Below are 22910 nucleotides of genomic sequence, written 5' to 3'. Positions count from 1 at the left end.
CAGTCGATTCGGAGATTTTTATACGGCTGTAATGTATCAATAATTTCCAGCATTTACTTAAACAAAATCGAGTCTACATTAAGCGACGTCTACAATGAGATTTTAAGTCGTAAATCTTAAGCTTTAGCCCCAAGCCGTATACCCAAAAAAAAATATTCTACCATTTAGCGGTTCCGTGTTAATGTCAGAAGATTTTCCATTTATATATGACCTCAAGAGAATACTCTAAAAAATAAAGGAATTTCGTATAATCCTAAAGTACTGGATTTAGAATTGCAATCCTCTCAATACTAGAAGAATGTCTTGTATGTACTGACGTGCACGCATATTACTGTAGCACGTAAATGACAAACCTCTTCTAACAAGTAAGCGTGTATTTTGTGTATCCTTTTATTTCAAAAGGCTATTCGAGTTATTATAATAGAATTTTCTATAGAGGAATTTATTTTTGATCGTAGCTCATATGTCCTCATTTTTATAGATGAATACATGTTATAAATATACGCACCTGATTAATGTAAGATTAATGTAAGATTTTTTGCTTAGAGGAAATGCTAAGAGGAATTTCCGCTTATCGGCAGAATATTTTTTTTTGAGGTGTAAGAAATTGTCCATTCATAGTCGATTATTTTCCTCACATTCGATTGTGATTGATCAATTTTTTACATAAGGTTTAAAATTTAAGTTTTACGCTTTAAAATCTCATTGTAGACACTGCTTTATGCGTTCGCTATATGCTAATTCCCGAAGATACAATTCGCGTCCATGATGCAAGCTGGCGTTCGATCAAATTACTCGCAGTGACGTTAATTCGATTTTCCCATCGCGACGCATTGGCACTTTCGTCCCGTCAATTCGAAAGGTATCGATTTTCCACCCTCATATCAGATGATAAAGTATCGATAATAAAGTAGCGACCACCACGGCCAGGTAGTTCCATTATAGCTTCGTGGCATCATGCGCGCGCGCGTGTCGTTCTCCCTATTTCTTCCCTCTCACTCAGCTTCTCTCTCATAAACTCTGTGCACTCTGTATTTCGCAGCTTTACTAGAATTTCTTTCTCGCGGTGAAATACCGCTCAAAAAGGCGGCCACGTTCCGCCACCGGCGTCGTCTTTCTTTCGCAAATCACCCCGTAGATCCCGCGATAACGTTTTCCCTGGATTCTTTAACGATCTCTCACGTGCAACGCGGTCAGATTTTTACTTATTTCGCTTGCGGTAGAAAAAAAGATTGCCAAATGTTGGATATTTCATATCATAAAATTATAAATAACTTGGGTCTAAAATTGGGATAACTTTGATTCAATTTTAATAATATTAATATTAAGGGCCATAAGATGTCTGAAAAATGTCTTAAAAACGTTTTAAGACGTCTTATGTCCTGATTTTGGATATGCGTGCTGTTTATACTTTTTTTAATTTAGAACAAAGTTATTCCGACTGGAACAAAGTTATCTCATTTTACAGTACGTCAAAGAAACTTCTTTCTCTTCACGTTACAATATTTTCAAGACTAATTAACTCTCTAGAGCTGACGTCAAAATCTGTAACACAATTACTGATGCTAGGTCTGTAATTTATAATAATTAAATTGTGCACTAATTAATTTCAAAAAACCAAAATGATATAACTCGTATAAAAAAATGGATACTAACAAGGGACGTTTCACAATTGTCTGACACTGACTTGATTCTCCATGAAATATATCGTTAAACACAAAAATCTAAGATTCTTGCTCTTTCTTGTATAACCGATCATATTAAAGAATCTTGCAACAGTTACAAAGCTACTTTTTCTGCTGAACGCAGCCGATGATGTTTGTGTCGACTTGTGTAACTAAATGGGAAGCACATTCTAAAAAATGTCGGAGTGGATTTAATATCACGAATTTCAATAGGATTACTCAGCTATGGAAGTTTTAAGTTAAATGAGACTTTACTCTAAAAATTCTCAAAATTTTCAGCAACAATTTTAACACACAACAATTCGATATTATTGATGGACTTTAAAAAATATTAATATGGATTTGACATTATGCAATGTCCGTATAATTCCCATTGTATTAATATTAACACTAACACATAATGTGGATTTAACATCATAGATTTTAAGTCTATATCATGATGATCTTAATATAAATACCAAAGATCATAAATCCAAATTATGATGGTTTTAATATTAATTAACGTCAGAATTACATCGTACAATGTTAAATCCACACCAATATTTTTTAAAAGTGCACCAATAATATCGAAACGTTGCGTGTCAAACGCCCAAAACTTTTGAGAATTTCTGAACAAAGGAGCAAAACCTCATTTAACTCGAAACTTCCACAGCCGAGTAAATCCTATTGAAATTCATAGCCATCATTTTCCTATAGGACATAAAGCACATCGATCTCGATGTGGAAAATGATTTCTCCACGATAACGAGATCGATCGTGTTAATCGAAAGATCGCGACGGCTACGGCGACGCGACGACATGAACGACGACTCTTCCATTAACCTGCCTTGATAGTATCGCTATGTAATTCGATTGTTGATGTCGCTCAGTGGCGACGAACGGTTCGAGCACCGCGGGGCGCGGCGGCGACGCGCGACGGCGGCTTTGAGTTGAAGACTGAAATTGCAAACGACGAAGAGGACACGACAACAACGTCCCATGGCTAGTCGGAACGACCTTTGTCAAAATGGGTTGTCAGCCGCGGCCTTTATCGTCGAGTTATCGAGGTAAAGAGAGAAGCGAACGTCACGGCTCGTGCAAGATAGAAGGAGTAACACTGCACGCATACATGAAATAGCAGACCACTCTGGAACAAGCCGGTTTTTACAATCAATGCATTTCGTTGACCCGTCGGCGTCATATGACTAGAATTACCAGCCGTACTCTTTTAAGAGTACATTTACTCTTTTTGAGATCGTAAAACTTTTTGATCATTAATTAAAATTTATATTTATAAAAATACATTAAGAATTGTCAACAAAAATTATGTTTCAGAAATTTTATTTTATTAAATACTTTTATTTAACGCATAAAACATTTATACCGGTAAATATCTAGTTTAGACGACACTCTAGTTTAGAGGACACTCTCTCCTATAACATATCTAAAGAATATTGAAATCGGTAAGGTATCATCTAAATTAGATATTTACCAAATTTTCTTAATTTAAAAATTGTATTGTTCTAATCTCTCTCTCAGAATTTGGTCTAACTAAATTTTGGTTAGACTAACACAATTTTTTAATAAAAAAAAATAAGAAAGTTTTTGTAATTTATTAACAGACTGTCCAGCGATATCTGATTAGTCAATTCAACAATATTTTTAGGATATTCTAAGTAAAAATCCTGGTTTTTTTAGATCGATTAATTTCATTAATTAATTAATTTTCATTCGTGCAATATTATATGTTTTATATTCAATATTATATGTTTTTTATTAGAATTCTATATGACGAATTAATCAAAATGCAAATTTGAAACAATATTATTTACTTTATAAATAATATCAAATGAACATTCAACACAAACAAACGATAATTTCTCTGCTATATTCTATTTTATAATTGTAGATTAACATTAAATCTAAGTTTTCTATTAATAACTCGCCTTATTGCATTTTAAGGAAGAACTTATACCTAAATACAATTTTTCTTTTTATTAACATATCACGAACATCATCTTATGAAACTATTAATTTATTGGCGCTTCATTAAATTATTAATCTGATTTTCAATGTCCGTACTTTTAAAGTTTTATAAAAGCATAAAATTGATCGTCACCGACATAATTCTTGTGCATACGTGAGAAATATTTTTTATTTCCATAGACATAAGGCCTGAAACGAGACCCTGGACGAAGCCTGGACCACAATAAGTGCGTCCTTTTTTATCTGAACTTTACCTCCATTCCTTGAATGCCCAGTCTAAAGATACAATAGGCTTGTTCTTTTTGACTGAATTTTTGCACCAGTTTAGTCGAAAAGAACAAGCCTATTGTATCTCTAGACTGTGCATTCAAGGAATGGAGGTAAAACTCAGGTAGAAAAGGATGCACACATTGTGGTCCAGATGCGTTTTCTCGCGTGCATATGCGAAACGAGACCCTGGACGAAGCCTGGACCACAATAAGTGCGTCCTTTTTTATCTGAACTTTACCTCCATTCCTTGAATGCCCAGTCTAAAGATACAATAGGCTTATTCTTTTCGACTGAACTGGTGCAAAAATTCAGTCAAACAGAACAAGCCTATTGTATCTTTAGACTGTGCATTCAAGGAATGGAGGTAAAACTCAGGTAGAAAAGGACGCACTTATTGTGGTTCAGGCCTCGTCCAGGGTCTCGTTTCGCATATGCACGCGAGAAAACGCACCTGGACCACAATGTGTGCATCGTTTTCTACCTGAGTTTTACCTCTACTTCTCGAATTTCGGAGAAAGCTCAGTCTATTATACTATGTCTATGCTTATTTCTTTGTTCACGATCTGATTTCTTTTTTAAGGGGGGATTCTGATCTAGAAACTTGATTTTTAGGTTATTTTCACAAATTTTTTTTGAAAAGTTCGTGAAGTCTATTCAAATCAAGGTTTCTCTTACATATTAGTATTACATATAAGTATCTTTCAGAATTTTTTATTGTAATATTCCAAGAAATATGCCCTATATAACAGTTTTTGTGAAATCGTGAAAAAAACACGGTGACCATAATTGTGGCTATTTTGCTCGTTTGAAACAAAAAACCAAAGCGATTCTTAAAGCATATGAGTTTGGCTATCGCCTAAACTAAGATAAGAAAAAATATTAGAAAAAAAATAAAATGGAGTCATTTTGAAAATTACTTTCCGATTTTTTCGAATTTTTCGAATCTTTAAAGTGATATAAAATAAATAAAAATAAACATTTTGACTTTATTGTAGTTCAGACGATAGCCAGACTCATATGCCTTAAGAATCTCTTGGTTTTTTGTTTCAGATGAGCAGAACAGCCGCAATCATAGTCACCGTATTTTTTTCACGATCTCACAAAAACTGTTATATAGGGCATATTTCTTGGAATATTACAATAAAAAAATTCTGAAAGATACTTGAAATATGTACTAATATGTAGGAGAAACCCTGATTTGAATAGACCTTACGAATTTTTCAGAAAAAATTCGTGAAAATAACCTAAAAATCAAACTTGTAGACCAGAATCCCCCCTTAACAAAAGAAAATTCCAAACAAATACCTGTTAAATTTCAAGATCAGTGTTTTCTTCAATTTCATTATTCCAAAATTCAGGATTCAAGGACATTAAAAAATCGCTAGACTTCCTATTCATATATCAATAAAATAATAGTTATTCATACCAAAAATTTCTCTTAACGTGTTTCTACCTCCAGATCATTTATCTTTTTTGATTTCAATGTACTTATGTACTCTTTTCTTGTGATTCAGGTATATGATAACCCTAGCCTCGACAAACAGCGCGTCTCTAATTGGAGATGGAAAATACATTATAATGATAATTAATGATGACATAACTAATCGCGTAACTAATCGTTCTAAATCAGCCTTTGCGAAATAAAGAGGTGCTTTGTCAATTTAATTGTCTTAAGGAGAAACCTGAGTAAGTTTTACATAAACACTTTTATGATTTTCAGAGAACCGCCTGTGCATGCATCAGTAAATTTTTAATAACTAACGATTGGACACTCAATTAGCATTAATATGAATTTAAAATGATTAAGTAATTGATGAAACGAGCTACTCGCGAGCATTGCTTCATCTCGAAACGAGAGCGAGATACGCTGCGAGAATGTCGTGTTTTATCACGTAAATCGATGCGGAAACCGGGTGCGGAAGCAGCAACTCGCTACCGGCTGGACCAATAAGCCTTATAAGATAATTATTGCCACGGAGACTAATCTCATCCGTAATAGAACCATTTTATCAACATTGTCTAACATCTGATAAGTATATAACAATCAAACATATTAATTATCGAAAATAATCCCGCTTGAAGCTTCCGATAATAAATAATATAATATTGGAATGTAAATATAATCTATAATTAAACTTCCAATAAGACATATTGATCAATGATCACTTTCAAAAGAATTGCCTCAAAATCATTAAGGAAATCCTTATTTCTGCAAAACGTAAAAATAATATTGTGTTTATAATATAATATTGTATAATAATCTATTTCAACATTTTAGAATAAGTTTTAGAGCAAATGCTTTTTAAACCGAATAATTCAATTATCAATAATCATAAGTAATATTTCAAGAAAAATGAGGATAATCAAAGATTATTTTTGCATCTCTGCGCAATTAGAAAACATAAGAAACATAAAGAAAGAAAATGATAAGAAAAATATATAAAAATATTGAGAAGAAATATTTGTATCTTCTCGAATTAATATTTCTTCTCTCTTTTCATCAGCAGATGTTTCAAATATACGATCGATTTGAAATGCCTTTCGAGTATCGGCATCATCGATAGTGCCATAAGTCGACCATTCCGTAATTATCATGTCTTTCTCTCACAACCGATGCACCGTGTGCAATGCGTGCATACAGGCATACGTATGCACGACCGATGTTTATGTCCTGACAGCGTGTTTGCAAATACAAAGACAGGTAATGCAGCCTCGCACCAAGCGACCGAGCACGTTATTCCGCGTTACAAATCGGCCGGAAATGCGAGAGTGCTTACACGTATGCGCGCATACGTGCAAACGCATGCTCTGCGAACTACGAGGTGGGTATATGTCCTTTCTCCCCCCCCCCTCTCTCTCTCTCTCTCTCTCATCTCTCTCAATTTGTTAAATATGCTCGTTTGCTGTGTTGCATCGTAAAATTTTCATTGCATATTATTGCTGTATTTTCGACGAACTCCAGGATAGCTCAACACTGAAATAATAATTTATCGATTACGCGAAATTGTTTAAATTTTAACCTTTTGGCCGTGTGGAATTTTTGCACTTACAAATAATCTAGGGATCTTTTAGCTTCAGTGGATTTTTATATTATTCTAGACTGTACATAAAAATCTAAAAAAATTCTTGCCTACTCGTAAAGATTTTAATTAGATTTTTTACTATTATCATAGAACTCAAATTGTATTTACTTATTTTTTTACAGACTTAAATTTATGTATCAGAATTTTTATAAAATATCAAATATACCTTGAAAATTCAACTTGGCAGATTTTTATATTGTTCCGGACTGTAGGTATTCAAAGTTTTACTTGACGGAAGATCAGAGCTATAAGTGTCAAAAACTATTTCCTTTTGCTTACTTTCTTAAAAAAAAAAACTTCTTTTGACACTTATAGCTTTGATCTTCCGTCAAGTAAAACTTTGAATAGGGAGATCAGGGCTATAATTAACAGGGATAAATATTAACGTTCAATTTTTGAAAATACTGTCCGTTTTAGATGTTCCATTCTATATTTTCTTTGTTCTATATAACAATGCATTAGCTAAGGAGACGCATTGTCTCGCTGGACGTCGTGCCAGAAAGTGGTGCGAGTGCGCTGAATTTTAGTCAGGTAACCTAAAATTTTTATATGCTTAAATTTTGATTATTGTCTAAATTTATCGTCATTTTTTCCTTCAATTAGTTTCATATGATACTCTGATATTAATTTATTTTTAGTTCTCTATGTTATTTTGAATTTTATTTTACCAGTTTTTGATGAATTTAATTAATTTTATAAAATATTAGGATGGGGCATATATTAAATAGATTTCGGGGGCAAGTTATAATACTGTTAATACTTACCCCGTGATTAGTTTTAAGAATGTAAAGAGGAAAGTTTTTAATGAAAATGATCAAGAAGAAGAATGGTTTTGCATTTTGTGTGATGAAGCCTATGAAGATGATGCTCCTGGCGAGGAGTGGGTGCAATGTATATTGTGTAAATAAACAATGGGCTCACGTGAAATGCGTAAAAGATAACGCTACCTCATTTATTTGTACTTAATTGTCATTCTGACGATGATGAGCCGTAATTGATTAAGGAATAAATTTATTAAATCAAAGACTGATTAATATAATATAAGAACATTATGTTATGATTTTTCTATTCTTAAATAGTAATAATATAATGTTACTAGCTACATGTTTAATCAATACCGATGTTTTTTGCTTTTTAAAGAAGTTTATGCGTTATTTTTGTTAATAAATCAGTTTATTAAATCAAAGATTGATTAATATACAATAATAAGAACTATATGCTGTGATTATGTTTCTAAGTAGCAATATTATGTTACTAGCTATATGTTTAATGAATAATCGATATGCCATAATCTTTTTTATTTTGTTATAAGCAAATAATTGTTTTGTATATAATCATATCATTTAATTAACTTCAAATAAATGAAAAATCCTATAAAATATAAAAATAACTAGTAATGTTAACATATGTCTCGTATGTTAATAGCTACCCTTGGGCTGTTTATTCTTGCCCCAAATGCGGGGCAAAAATTAACATGACATTCTTTTCAGAAATAGTGTCTTGTCGAAAAAACCTATCACTGATTTAAAAAAAAATCTTTGCTTACATATTAACTAAATGATCATACTACCACTTACAAAAAGCAAAGCAATATATCCAAATAATATCTGGATTCGAAATTACAGCTGCTTTTTCAAAAAGTATTAATTATATAGCCCCGGTCTCCCCTACATGTCCGAAACAACATAAAAATCTGCCAAGTTGGACTTTCAAAGTTTTGTAAAAATTCTAGATAAATTTCGAAATAAATTTAAATCTGTAAAAAAATAATCAAAATGCAATTTGACTTTTATGATAGTAAAAATTCTAGTTAAAGTCTTCACGAGTAGGCAAGAGATTTTTTAAATTTTTATGTACAGTCCGAAATAACTTCAGATATAAAGTAACAAGAAAGTGTAAAGCAAATCGCACGGGAAAGTAATTACACACTATAGAATATCCCTACAAGACCTGGCTCAAGCAATATCACGGAAACGACACAAAGAAGCGACCGATTAATCGACGAGTATGTCGATCTATCAATTTATAATATCACGAGAAGGTTCAAGGATTAAATCGGATAGGAGGCGTGAAATTTGCGATAACGCTTGCATTTTATGGACTCTCTTCTTCCCGCAATACTTCTTCCGGGATAGCACCGTAGAGATAGATCCTAAATACGTTCGTCGAACGTAGAGAAGGAAGGAGGTGTACGAGATGAATAGCAATAAATCAAGCATAGCATAGAACTGCTCGTTCTCTGTACCTACTTTATTCAACTCTTCCTACTTTCTTTGTACAGGGTTATCCGACATTGGCAAACGCTAATATGCAAAACTTTTTTTTAGTTTAAAAGCTTATAGATATATGGGGCATTATTAGAGAGAGAGAGAGAAAGTATCAGTGTTTCTAGCAACTTCCAAGTGTTAAATCGATTTTATACCTGAAAGTGCTCTCTCCTCTCTCTACAGACAGAAATACCGACTTTACAATGCCACGTGTTATTCCGAGAAAACATCATAGAAAGGATTCTTTTGAATAGAATTTGACCGTAAAAAGGATACTGACTGGAAAAAAAACCACACAAAAATTTATTTGTGCGTAAATATTGTCTTTTATAGATATAACAGATTTGAAAGAAAATGATTTTGGAGGTAAAAATGTAGATTAGAGGAGTCCCGCCCCCAAGATTTTTTTGTTAAAATTGTTTTATTAAAATTGTGATATTGAATTTTTAATATATCCAAGTATTAATTTGACACAATCTGACTATGTTATTTGACTATTTTGTATTAAATTGATATTCAACATTTCTTAGTGTTAAAATAACATCATTTATGAGTAAATGAACAAATAACATTAATTACTAAAATAATGTATTTTTTAAATGTACTATAAATTCTAAGACGAATAAAATGTGTTAATTTAACACATTAAATGTTAATTTCATAAAAGAAATATACTTCTACAATTTGCTCAAAAATTATATGTCAGTGTTATATTTTTTGTACAGTGTCAATTATTATATTGTGTCAATTTTTTATATAGTATTTGTGTTGTACAATTACTTCCTAACATAAACTGTTTTCCTTTTCGGAGACACAGCCGATAATTGTCACTTTATCTTTCTTACAATTAGTATTACTAAATGAATAACAAAAATAGAACGACACTTGCATCGACTGTATCTCTTAAAAGAAAAACAGTCATATTCATCATATATGAGGAGCAGACTTTCAAAATGCGTTTTGTCAAAAGTTTCATTTTTTTAGTTGGAGATGGCGTAGTGTTCAGTGGAAGACTCATATTGTAAGCCAGTCTAAGATGTTCAGAAAGCATTTTTTCATCGTTAATTTATATGCTGAAAAAACAGACATTTCGAAGTATATTATGTTTATTAACTAGAGACAAACAAAATGCATTTGTTTAACATTTTTAGCAATTGTTTACCAATTTTGTCTAATATTTCACATCCTACTGATTGCATATTGTTATTTTCTGTAGAGTGCGTTATTTTCTTATGCGCGGAGTTTTTTTCTTTTTCGTTTTCTGAAAATTACAAATTTTGGACAAAACGTATCTTGAAAGTCTGCTCCTCATGTATATGTTGAATTAACATAAAAATTTGGATGGACCATTTGGAACACGTAAAATTTGTTAAATTTATAACACAAATTTTCTAACTTTAATTTTACTCTAATTTTTAATTAGGTCACTAATTTTGCTGTAATTTTATCCTGTAATAATAATCTCTAATAATAATAATCTTTGAAGATCTTTGAGAATTTTGAGAAGAAAATTGAGACCTTCGGAAAATTTTGAGCGGATTCGAAATTAACAAATCGATTAAAACGCCTTATGCCATGCTGGAGCAGGATGGGAGATCGATTAAGTCTAATGTAGGTACGATTGAAAAGCACAATAGGAACTGGGAATAACAAATTTTAATTAACCTATCAGAAAATCATGTATTCTAATAAACACGATTTCTGATAGATTGAAGTTTGTTATTTCCTGTTCCTATTGCATGTGCTTTCCAATTGTGTCTCAGGCTTGATATGTCTGATTACGAATTTCGCGATGTCGCGACACGAGAGTCAGTACAAGAAGGCGCGGTCTCCTGCGACCGCGAGCATTTCGGCCCATCGTTTCAATGCGCAGAATCGAACGTTTCGCCGACGTGTTTCCATTATTTACACAAGGCACTCCCCGAAGCAAATGCATAACGCGCCGCCGTACAAACAACGCATCGGAACGAAGGAGAAGAGTCACATTCAAGGCCGCGAAAGGATTTTGCAGTCGGCGACTCGTTAGCGCCTCTCTCGCGAGGTAATCGCCTCTAATAACGCGTAATTGACACCGCGCTTAGATTTATTTATAATTACGCGACACTGCGCGCATTGCTTTGGAAACTTTGAGAGGATTATGTCTGATAGGGTAGATATAAAATATAGAGTTGAAAAATTTGTGTTAAATTTAACACATTTCACGTGTCCCAATCGATCCATTCAAATTTTGGTGTTAATTCAACATAAGATGAATGTATTAGGAAGTAACACAAATATTACATAAAAAATTAACACAAAAAATATAACAACTATTTACAATAAGTTGCATAATTAAGACATCATATTTCTTTATTAAAATTAACATTTATAATATGTTAAAATAACATGTTTCAATAAATTTAAAATTTATAATATAATTTATTCAATTATCTTAAAATTTATATTAAAAAAAATATTTTTATTTATTTTTATAAGATTTATTTATATAAATTATGTTATTTTAATACTAAGAAATATTGAATCAATTTAACGCAAAATATTTAAACAACAAAATCAAATTATATTAAATTAACACTCGGATTGTTAAAAATTCAAACAAAGTTTTAACAAGGACTTGAGTGAACCGTTTCTAACACAAATGTTTTTTAAAATGTTTATCATGAAGAATGTAATTTATCGCACATCTCTGTCTTGGGATATATAATCCTTTGAGACCGTTATATAATAATTCTCCGTCGGCAATGTTGAACTTTAAAGACACAGTCAACTTTTTGATTATGAATTCTGGTAAATAAATTACTTTGCATAAAAATCACCTTACACTCTTGTGAAAGCTTTAACAAGTTTTTACTATCATAAAAATTAGATTATATTTTATCTATTTTTTACAGATTGAAATTTATTTACAAAATTCATTTTCTGATAGTAAATTCTGATGAAGAAATTTAAATATTAAATTGCTATGATAGTAAAAAATTATTGTTAAAACTTTCACAAGCATATAAGAAATTTTTTTAAGATTTTTATACAATCCGGAACAATATAAAAGCTGTACTGAAGTTCAAAAACTCAGGTTGTAGTCGAAAGATGAAAATTTCACAGCGCCGACGGAAGAATAAAAAATAAAGAAAGACTCTCACGGATATTAACCTTTAAATGACAGTGACTGAATCAATAAAAAATCGATAAATATTCGTTGATTTTGTTAAGATTGGGTAGTCCTTTTTATATCATAAAAATGTAAAAACTCTAAAATTACACTGCTTGTTTTATTGCTGTTTTATATACTACGTGACTTTTCGACTGTCTAACGAAGTACAGGACAAGAATGGGCTCACTTTTATAGTCGTCCGAAGAGTACGCCTTCCGAGAAAACTTTAACAAAAAAACACACAAAAAATACGGAAAAAGTAGAAATTACTGTCGCGTAATGCGGTGCCTATCCTAAGTGTCTACAATAGAATAGTAAGCCTTAAACCTTAAAAAATTAATCAATAACAGTCCAATATGAAGAGAATGACTTGTCATCTGGTTTACCATTTAATATTTTATGACAAAAAAAAATAATTTATTTGTTACATCGATTCATAATCTATTACACAAATTTCATTTTGGATAAAGCTTAAATTGGAAAACATTTTGTCAATTGATGCTTAAGGGCCTTAGCAGAATGGCTGACTTATAATCTTAAGACAGTGTCTTATGACTTAAGTCTTGTCTTTAGTAACGCATAAGAACTGTCTTAAGATTATAAGCCAGCCTTTCTGCTACGGCCCTAACTAGAATAGTGATATTAAAATACTGACTATAAGTAAAAAAATATTGATAATAAATTTTTTTTATTTATTTTATTGCTTTTAATAGAAGACCTGCAATTTTCGCCGGTTAAAAAAAAATAGTGATTTTTCCCACTGACGTGGACTTTATCCAAAAAATATGGACTTTTGCCAACTCTGAGCTTATGATTTACTGTAGTGTAAACACCGCGTAATAGGCATGGAAAATAGACAAAGTCAACAAACAATATCAAGTGTAAAATAATTAATAAGAAATGTAAAAGCACATAAGAAGATAATTATAAAATTTCCAAGAAAAATAAATAATACCACCTGAATAATATTTAAAAATTACGTCTGATAATATCTTGAAACATGGAGATATTTAATGTCAATCTCATGCATCTCATAAAAAGAAGAAAAAAAAGATAATTTTATATACTTAATATTAAAAAATAGTCTTCTTTAGGACATTAATATATAAGTCTAATAAGTAGGCGGCTGAGCAATTAGTATGATAGCGTTCATATTAATTACACATATAAATGTTTTATCTCCATTTTCATAATAAATTTTAAATTGAGTTTTTATATCACTACATATTTTGTTTATCACGATTAACGTACGATAATAATTAAAATAACGTAAACACACAGGAAAAATCAAAGAGAAAAATATATTATTATAAAAAACGTCGAATGGACGAAGGACTAAAATTTTCGCTACAACGATCGCGAATTAAAGCCTTTGAACGCGCGGAGAATTATTCAGCGTCAACGATACGACCCGAGAGCAACCGTTCTTTTCTTTCTCTTCATTTCCCTTGGCTCTCCTTTATCCCGTTGCTCCATAATTTAGCGACCTACGCAGCGTCTACATCGAGACGAACACCGACAACCGTTGTCGACAACGAACAGCGAACCGACAAGTATTTGGAACGTTCTCTTCGTCGCTACGCGAGTTCGACCCTCGAATTCCTAAACGTCGTGCTCATCTCTTCGACACTTCGCCAGGGCTTAAAGACCGCGATCGCGCGCGCTTTCCTCCTCGTCGAAAGTTGGCTCGGGAATAAAACTCGTGACACGATTAAATTCATTCCTGAGAACGAGCGGTGAGTAGCTCGGATTTCAAGTTTCGCTAACTGGTATGACGCTGGGACCTAAAGTATTTCGAATTACAAACTTTTGTTGCGTGCAGCAGTTGGAATAAAATTTCCATGCCCCCGTAAAAATTCCGAGTAAATCCCCTTCTCGCGGAAGATACTAATTACCGACATTATGTATGGCTAATTGAACTTTCAGGTAACTTCTTTGTATACGAATAAAAAAAGTATATTAAGAATTGTACACAAAAATATGTAGTTTATATATTTATATATATATATATTATTTTTACTTTATAAGATTAATATTCATTTTCATTTCACTTTTTTCCTTAAGTTACTTCCTTCCTCAGTATTAATTCCATTTTTTTCTTTTTAAGTATCTTATCTTAATCTACGCGTATTCCATGACAAACATTTCCTGATTAAATCACATTCTCTCTTTCTATATCATTAATGAATTCCTTAAAAAGATCCGCTTTATATTCCTCGCAAACGAAATCACATTCGCACATATGTTCGAATTAACAAAGTTCAATTATTATCATATCAAAGGTAATTAAGAATTCCTTGGATAATTTAGAAAGTTAATCTTAATTTTTTTCCTCAATCATATTCCAGATAATCTTAATTTGTCTTAAAGATATTCCAGTATCAATTATTCTCTAATAATTAATAAATAAAATGTATATAATTTAATTAATTAAAGAACGTGTATAATTTAATTAATTAATTAATGTGTATAATTTTGTGTACAATTCTTAATATACTTTTTTTTATTCGCATACAAAAAAGTTACCTGAAAGTTCAATTAACCATACGTAATGTCGGTAATTGGTATCTTCCGCGAGAAAGGAATTTACTCGGGGGCATGGAAATAGTCAGTGGATAAGTTACGCTTTTACATTGTAAATAGATAAAATCATTATTATTCAGTTATACTACACTGAAAAAAGAGTCTGGTAATAGCTATCAAATATTGAGTGAAATAAAATTCAATTAATTTTTTTTATATTAACTCAACGTATGATTAAAATTATTTCACTCAACATTTGATAACTATTATCAGATTCTTTTTTTAACAAATTAAAATATCACATAAAATCAATGCTAAAAAGGACAAAATTTAAAGTTAAGGATCTTTGCGAAAAATGTTCACAGAATGATATTTAAAAGAGTTTGAAACCTCAACTTTCGAATACTCCAAGCCCCATATTTTTGAAACAATTTCACTGCAAACAATTTTTCAAAGTTTACTTTAAATTAGTGTCGTTTGTAGTAAAATCGTTACAGAGACGTGATTTAAAGCATTCAAAAGTTGGGATTTTAAACTTTAAAACGTCTTTTTAAATATCTTTCTGCGACCATTTTTTGCAAGGATACGTGACTTTGAATTTGATTCTTTTCAACGCTGATTTTCAATGATACTTTAATTTTGTTGAGTGGTGTTTTTTCAAACAATTTTTATCTTGATAAACATATAACATCAGTACTTCCCACATAATTAATGATCGGAGGTAGAAGGTTTCCGGGAAACTAGATGAAATCACATTCCTCGGTTAATTACAAATAAACGTGGTTTCGACAGAAATTTAATTAGAAATTACTGATTGAATTATATAAATGCATAACACGTGAAAAATTGAAAAATGTAAATGATAAATATACTCAACATTTTCATCGAGGAAGAATTAATGCCGAATTAAATTGCCGAAAGAAACCTGTTATTTTTTTTTTAAAGTAAGCTCTAATTCTCAAAATTTTAATATAATTGATAAACTTCTGACTTTCTTATATAGAGATTCCTAAAATTACATCCTAAAAAGAATTCCGATAATTAAATATTGACAAAGGGATAAAGATCAAAAAAAGTTCTGGTAACTTTTTTCTACAAACTTTATAAAAGTTGCTGTGGTTAACGGGGCGCTTCAGATATCTTCTCGTAGAAAATCACTGAAACGTCTTGACGACTCTTTAACATGCTAGAATTCATGCTACACTTTCGATGAACTAACGACAGCAACCAACGACGATGCCATAACAAGCGCCATGCATCCGCGTCAAGATCAATAAACAAGGCGTCAATCTTCTGTGACTCATCCCCCATAATCGCACCGCTTTACCACCACGGGGACGAGTACCCGCTTCTGCAGCCGCAGTAACGTATCAGTGACCCCGAATTACCCCGGGCAACCCCCTAGAGAAATCTTTAAGCCGTTCGGCAGGCTTTGAAAACGCTATCGATGATGAATAAGCGACTGAGAATTGGCTTTAAACGCTATTTAAAACGCCTTTAAAACACGTTTACCATCGATAGAAATATTTTAAAGGTCCTTGAAAAATGGTCACAGAGAGATATTTAAGAAAGCGTTTTAAAATTTGAAACCTCAACTTTCAAACGCTTTAAACGTCTAAAAGCGATAAAACTATCGCTGTAACTTTAAAATATTTCTACCGACGTGACGGTGAGAATGTTTTAAAAAAAAAAACCTTTCCTTCAAAATCTATCAAGCGAGATGAAAGAGATTGGCTTCATTATCTTAAGTTTCCCTTTAAATCTAACGCCTTTAAATTTGGATCTTTAAAACATTTCTGTTGACAGCGGAAGTGTTTTAAAAGGAACCTACACTGGAAAGAATCTGGTTGCATTAATTCTGGTTGAAAAATCAGAATTTTCTGGTTGAATCTATTATAATTTTAATTGATTGAAGAAACCTAGATTACTTTTAAAATACTTTTATCGTTGAAAGATATGTTTTAAAGGTCTGAATAGCGTTTAGGCTTTAAAGGAAATCTAAGATAACGATGCCATCCCTTCTCCACCTGGCTTCTTAGATTGTGACGATTATGGCAAGATCCCTCGCAGATACCTGCTGATCGCCACAAATACCTGTGATTTCCTGCTGTGACAAGAATTCGTTCAGCCAAATGTCAAAAGCGGCCTAATTGCTCGATTCTATGTTTTTAAGTGTTTTCTCGCTTTCATCTTTTACTGCTCGAGAAAAAGGCGAGCATAGGGGAAAGGAACGCTCGACGCGCAGATGCACTCGCCACTTTCGTAAAAGAAGGGAGCTCAAGAGCACAAAAGACAACAAAAAAAAAGGACGCAAATCAAGCGGATTCTGTCTCCACTCACCGTGGCGGCTTCTTCATGGCTTGCGCTGGCTTGTGGCTCGGCATGTCACGTGTCGCTGCGAACGTACGTCGTCAGGCGTCGTTCCATGGTATCCGCGGCGTATATCCTCTCGTCGCGGGGCTCTCGGGGATTCGCGGGGAGGACGAGATCGGCGCGCGTCTAGATTCTCGTTGGCGCGACGCGATCACGCACCACTACCAGCAAAGCGCACGCCGCGGCACTAACACACCACCGCGATCGCCGTGTATTCGTCGTCGTGGTCGTTCTTGTGTCCGCCACCCTCCTCTCCCTCGTGCCGTCGTATAGTAGTGGCGTGTAACAGCGGAGTACGCGACGGGGGGGAAAACTCTGGCAACGTCGCCTCGCCGCGCCGCACCGAAACGCCGTCATACACCCCGCGTGTGTATATCGTCTCTCTCCTCTGTCTCTCGGCACGCTCGCTTTCTCTCTCTTTTCCCTGCGCTCGCAACTTCCCGCTCATTCACCGCTCTCGCCGCTTACTCCAATGTGTGTCCGCTCCAATGTCGTTCCCTGCGCCCAAACGTGCACCTACTTCTACTACCTGTACGCACGCGACACGCACACACGCACACACGCACGCACGCACGCACGCACGCACGCACCCGGAGTGCGGGGTGCTACCGGCGGTACGCACCGCCGTCTCCCGATGCCGTAAACTCAGATTCGCGATGTCGAACTCGAGACACTCGCTAAGATCACAGTTCCTCGCGATGTCCTCTCTTTCTCTTTCTTTTCTGTTTTTTTTTTTTTTTTGGTCTCTCGCTACTCTCGCTCGGATACTCGCTCGATTCGCACGCGACAATCGGCACGTATCCACGACGCCCTGAGAAACAACCGCGAACACACCGCGCGTTCCCTCGCGCAGCGTCGCGCTACGCCGTGAAGTTGCGCTACGACGATCCGCCGCGACAGTCACTTATTTCACTTGCCGCGCGAAATTAGTCGAGGATTACGTTCGATTCGAACGGAGCGGAACGCGCAGATCTTCCGTCGCGTTTTCTCCCCCCTTCCTTCTCTCTCGCTCGCTCTCTCTCACTCTCACTCATTCGCTCCTTCTCCGCTGTCTCTCACTCCGTCTCTCCGACTCCGTCCGTCTCCTTTCTCCGTCTACCGTCACACGGAGCGATTGTTTTGCCGCACTTGCAACTGCTTGCGGAGCACCAACTACGCGACCATACGAATCCGCGCGACGATGAGATTGACGCACGGTGATTTTAACACGCGCGACGACACCTGCGTCCCCGAATACCTCGCCATGACCCGATGTCACCTTTATCAGAGGTACTCTCACTCGCTGGCACTGGCGGAAGCCATATTGCGATTACTGTCCGTGCCACCGCACACCACAGGAGCGGCCAATCGACGGCGGGACGGGGGACCGTAAGCGCTCGCCCATTGGTCGAGCGCACCTGGCAACGTGGGCGACATCTACGGGTGGACATGCGCGGCCCAGCCTCGTAGACGCTGTTTTACCACCCATACGATACACGCGCGACGCGACAAGCCGTATATATAGGTATGTACGGCGCAATCTGCCGTGTCGCTTCCGATGCACCGCGCGACCTTTACTTCCGTTGTTTAATCGCGACCTTAAAGCTCCGAACAATTGCTGATCGTTCGATCCACTTGATGAATCGTACGTACGACTCTTGTAAAAATTAAGCCAAAAACACTCGGCGAGGGAAGACATAATGTAATGACAGAACAAAAATTATTTTTCTTTTTACACTCAGAGAAAAATATGATAGCAATTATATAGTGACAAGTTTTATATTAGAATTAATGTATACTCCAGACCAAAGTTTGAATTGACATTGTTAAGTTTTATACTCTTACTCCAATATCCGTAATGTATTTTTTAACAATAGTTCTTCAGATCCAATAACAAGGTTAAAAAAATAAATCATTATTAAATTAAAAAATTATTATTATAAAAACAAATTATTATGGATATTTAAAATAATCTCGAAAATGCGAACCTTTTAATATAGTATTTCCGACTCTTGGGGGGCCTAGTATGTAGTCATATAATTGAATAAACTACTTTATAGTTGCAATAATTACAAATAACTTATTGAACTGTATACATTAATTCTAAATATCATTGCCTTACTTTAAAAATGACAACTACAGTAATGTGATTTTTGAGTTATTATCATGAATGAATTAGTTATAGGTATACTCTATCAATCATCAAAAGTAAACTAACTTAATTTCACAGTCCGTTCGTTAAATAGCACTTGTGTCGTTCTTAAGGTTTCCAAAGAGATCATAAATCATAATACCTTCCAAGAGTGACACATTTTGAATTGTGTCATATTTTTGTAAGTAAAATGAAGAATCTTTTTAAGAAATTATTTAGAGTTAAGATAGTTTCGTTAATTAAAGTTTGAAGAAGAAATTGTTTTATTTTGAACTTAGTCATTTTAGCTGTTTATCATTTTAGCATGTTTATCAAAATAAACATATCACTGGTAGTGATATTTTGAGTTACGTCACTTTTAATGAATTATTTCGGATTTGTTATAATTTTTTAGGATATTAAAATCATCGCAACTCAAAGAGTAATTTTTTTAGGAGTTGTGAAACAAAAATGACAAAAATAATACTTGTTCGTGTTTCTCAGAATGGATGGTCTTTTTGTCTGTCTACATTATTTGAGTCAACAATTTTCTGTTAAGTTGAAAAATAGTTTTTCCCCTTTTTCGAAAAACTTAATTGTTTAAGTTGTATCACTTTTTAAGTAAGGAGGCGAAATAAAACTTGTGTATTTGTTATCTATACAATTTTGTTACCATTACGTCTCTTTTTCTGATGTGACAGAAATATAATACAGAACGCCGATATTTTCCTTTAAAAAAACGCGTCAATTATACATATTATCCTGAGAATCTATGAGACATTAAAAAGAAACGTATAGAAATGCTGAATTCAAATCCTCTGTATTTAGCATGATGTTATTATCATAATATAATTATAATGTTTTAAATTGAAAAACAAAAAATTATTCCGTATAAATAGAACAACAATTTGTTCTAATGAGCGAACACTAACATGTATCATTAAAGATAATACCTAAGCTCCTTTGATATTCCCTTTGGCATTTAGGAATAATTCAAGTACGAGAGGGTTAAATGCAAGAGGTAATGGCCGCCTGCGACGGACACTTGGTCCATCAACGTACTACATCCACGCATAAATTACTTAACGCGTTCATCCAACCCTCACCCGGTTAGATAATTAGTCAAGGCATTCGATCACCTATAAGCCCTTCCAATTTTCTACTGACACCATTATCGAACAATGATCGCACTGTTCCGGTCATTGGGAGAGAAAAAGAGAGACAAGATAGACCGGATCGATCGTGCTACGCGCCGCGAAGACTCGTTTTGCGGCGCAGCAAAACAAAAACAAAAAGATAACAAGAAGCCGCACAACTTTGTCGCACGAATCTGCCATTCGCGCGAAGTAGAACGAGATTAGAAAATTTCCTCAGTTCTATGACGGAATATATTATAAACCGATACGTGGACGAGCTGTCATTTGCGATGAAGGTAAACACGATTTCCGTGTTTATCAGTAACGTAACCGAAGTTACACGAGGGAAAACTTTCCGCACTTTGATGAATTTTGCATTTTATCCATCCCATTGCGCGTAAAAGATGCCAAGAAGAGATCCTAATTGAATTAGATTGATAATTAGGTTGATAATTCAACGGGAAAAATAATGAAATTATTTAATATATCTGTATTCTTAATTTATCGTAATAAAAATCTTGTTGTATTTGATACATTTCGAATTTATCAATTGAGATTAATAAATTTTTCACGTTGTATTTTTTAATATTAATATCATATATTAGTTTAATCAACAATGGCAACCACTTGGCAACTAAATTATTAATGATAATCACGTAAGTCTTTCATGTTGTCTTTTAATAATATTTTACATGAAATAAATCATTTTTTATACGCTGAGAATTTATCGATTAAAAGTTTAAAAAAATTTCCACGTTGCATTTGTTATGAGATATTAATATTGTTATAGATTTTAATCAATAATCACCTAACAATATTAGATTTTTTTGAATAAATACTAATCGCATCCTGTCGCATCTCTCAATAATGCATTTCGCGCAAAATATATCATTTTTTATGCTAAGAATTTATCGATTAAATTTAACAAATTTTCCACATTTCTGGTGATATTAATATCACAGGTTTAATCAACAACCATTTGATGACTAGATTTCTTTGAATGAAGGCTGAATTACTATATATCCTGTCACTTCTCTTAATGATGTATTTCGCATAAAATAAATCGTTTTTTATATACTGAAAATTTATCGATTAAGTCAAAAAATATTTTCCATGTTACATTTTTTAATATTAATATCATATATTAGATTAATTAACAACATGGCAATCACTTGGCATACTAGATTATTATGAATTAATGATAATCATATGTCTCTCCTGTTATGTCTTTTAATAATAATATTTTGCGTGAAATATAAATCACTTTTTACACGCTGAAAATTTATCGATTAAGTTTAATAAATTTTCCCACATGTCATTTTTTATGTAATATTAATACCATACATTAGTTTAACAACAATATGGTAACTTGGCAGTGCCATATTATTATGAATTAATGATAACTACGTTTCTCCTGTTATGTCTCGTAATAAATGTATTTCGCGTGGAATAAAAACGGTAGAAATGTTATGTGCCTACTTTCGCGAGCGCGCAGGAAATACTTCGCTACCGCAGAGGAACGAGAAAACAGGAAATACCGTCTCTTTGCGGTTTAGTTCTGTATCTCGACATATGGCGACCTCATATTCTAACTGCTACGCTTTATCAATAAGACAATTGCGACAGCCAATTACACGCGAATGGTGTGCTACCATTAGATATTATTAACGCCGAACGCATTACATAGACCGTTTCGAGATCTACGCGGAAAGTAATACTAGAAAGTAACATTGAGACATTTAACGTTACATAAATTTTTCACATTTTCCTAATTCCCACGCCGCATAACCTATACACTGAAAAAAATAATGTTATACCAACAGTATTGTTTTGATCGAAAACAATTTTGTGTTAATTCATAACACTATTAATATAAATACACTATATTCTTACGTTTTAATAAAATTTCATTTGTTTCATTAATAGTATTATTGAATTAACAAAATTATTTTCAATTAAAACAATACTGTTGATACACAATTTTTTTACAATGTATAAAAAATGTCTGGTTATTTTCAAAAAATAAGTAAATAAATAAAAGTAAATCGTGTGTGATCTACGTTGTGACGATCGTATATTTTTTATATTCTATATACAGTGATTATGCATAGTATAGATATTTTCCTGATCAATTTATTAGTCACACATATGCATTGGGAATGTTATCGACTTAAAGTCCTTGAAAAATTAAAGTGTACTTCAATCTATGCGGTAAGACACGTTCGATTTGCGCAAACCAGCACATTATGTTATGTTAAATGTCATGTGCAGATAACAAGCACGATTGTGTTTATCGCGATCGCCGTTATCGTTGCGTTAGTTGTCGGAGGTCGTCGTTATCGCAGCT

General features: G+C 33.5%; 1 protein-coding gene across 4 annotated transcripts in view; it reads right to left on the bottom strand.

Annotated features, from left to right (window-relative positions):
• The window catches only part of lilli (AF4/FMR2 family member lilliputian), a 323624-nt gene that overhangs the window by 240889 nt on the left and 59825 nt on the right, over positions 1-22910 (bottom strand). The window contains exon 1 of one of the 4 annotated variants that reach the window (XM_018445976.1): positions 17285-18614. The exons of the other annotated variants lie outside the window; for them this stretch is intronic. Within the exon in view, the coding sequence (XP_018301478.1) occupies positions 17285-17328 (44 nt within the window). The 5' untranslated portion in view covers positions 17329-18614. Of the gene's footprint in view, positions 1-17284; positions 18615-22910 lie in introns of those variants that run through there. 4 annotated transcript variants of the gene reach the window in all.

The sequence above is a fragment of the Mycetomoellerius zeteki genome, unplaced genomic scaffold (assembly GCF_001594055.1).
Source record: "Mycetomoellerius zeteki isolate Tzet28-1 unplaced genomic scaffold, Tzet1.0 scaffold172, whole genome shotgun sequence".
Lineage (NCBI taxonomy): Eukaryota > Metazoa > Arthropoda > Insecta > Hymenoptera > Formicidae > Mycetomoellerius > Mycetomoellerius zeteki.
Note: the sequence above shows the minus strand (reverse complement) of the source record. Positions and strands in the feature narration are given on the sequence as shown.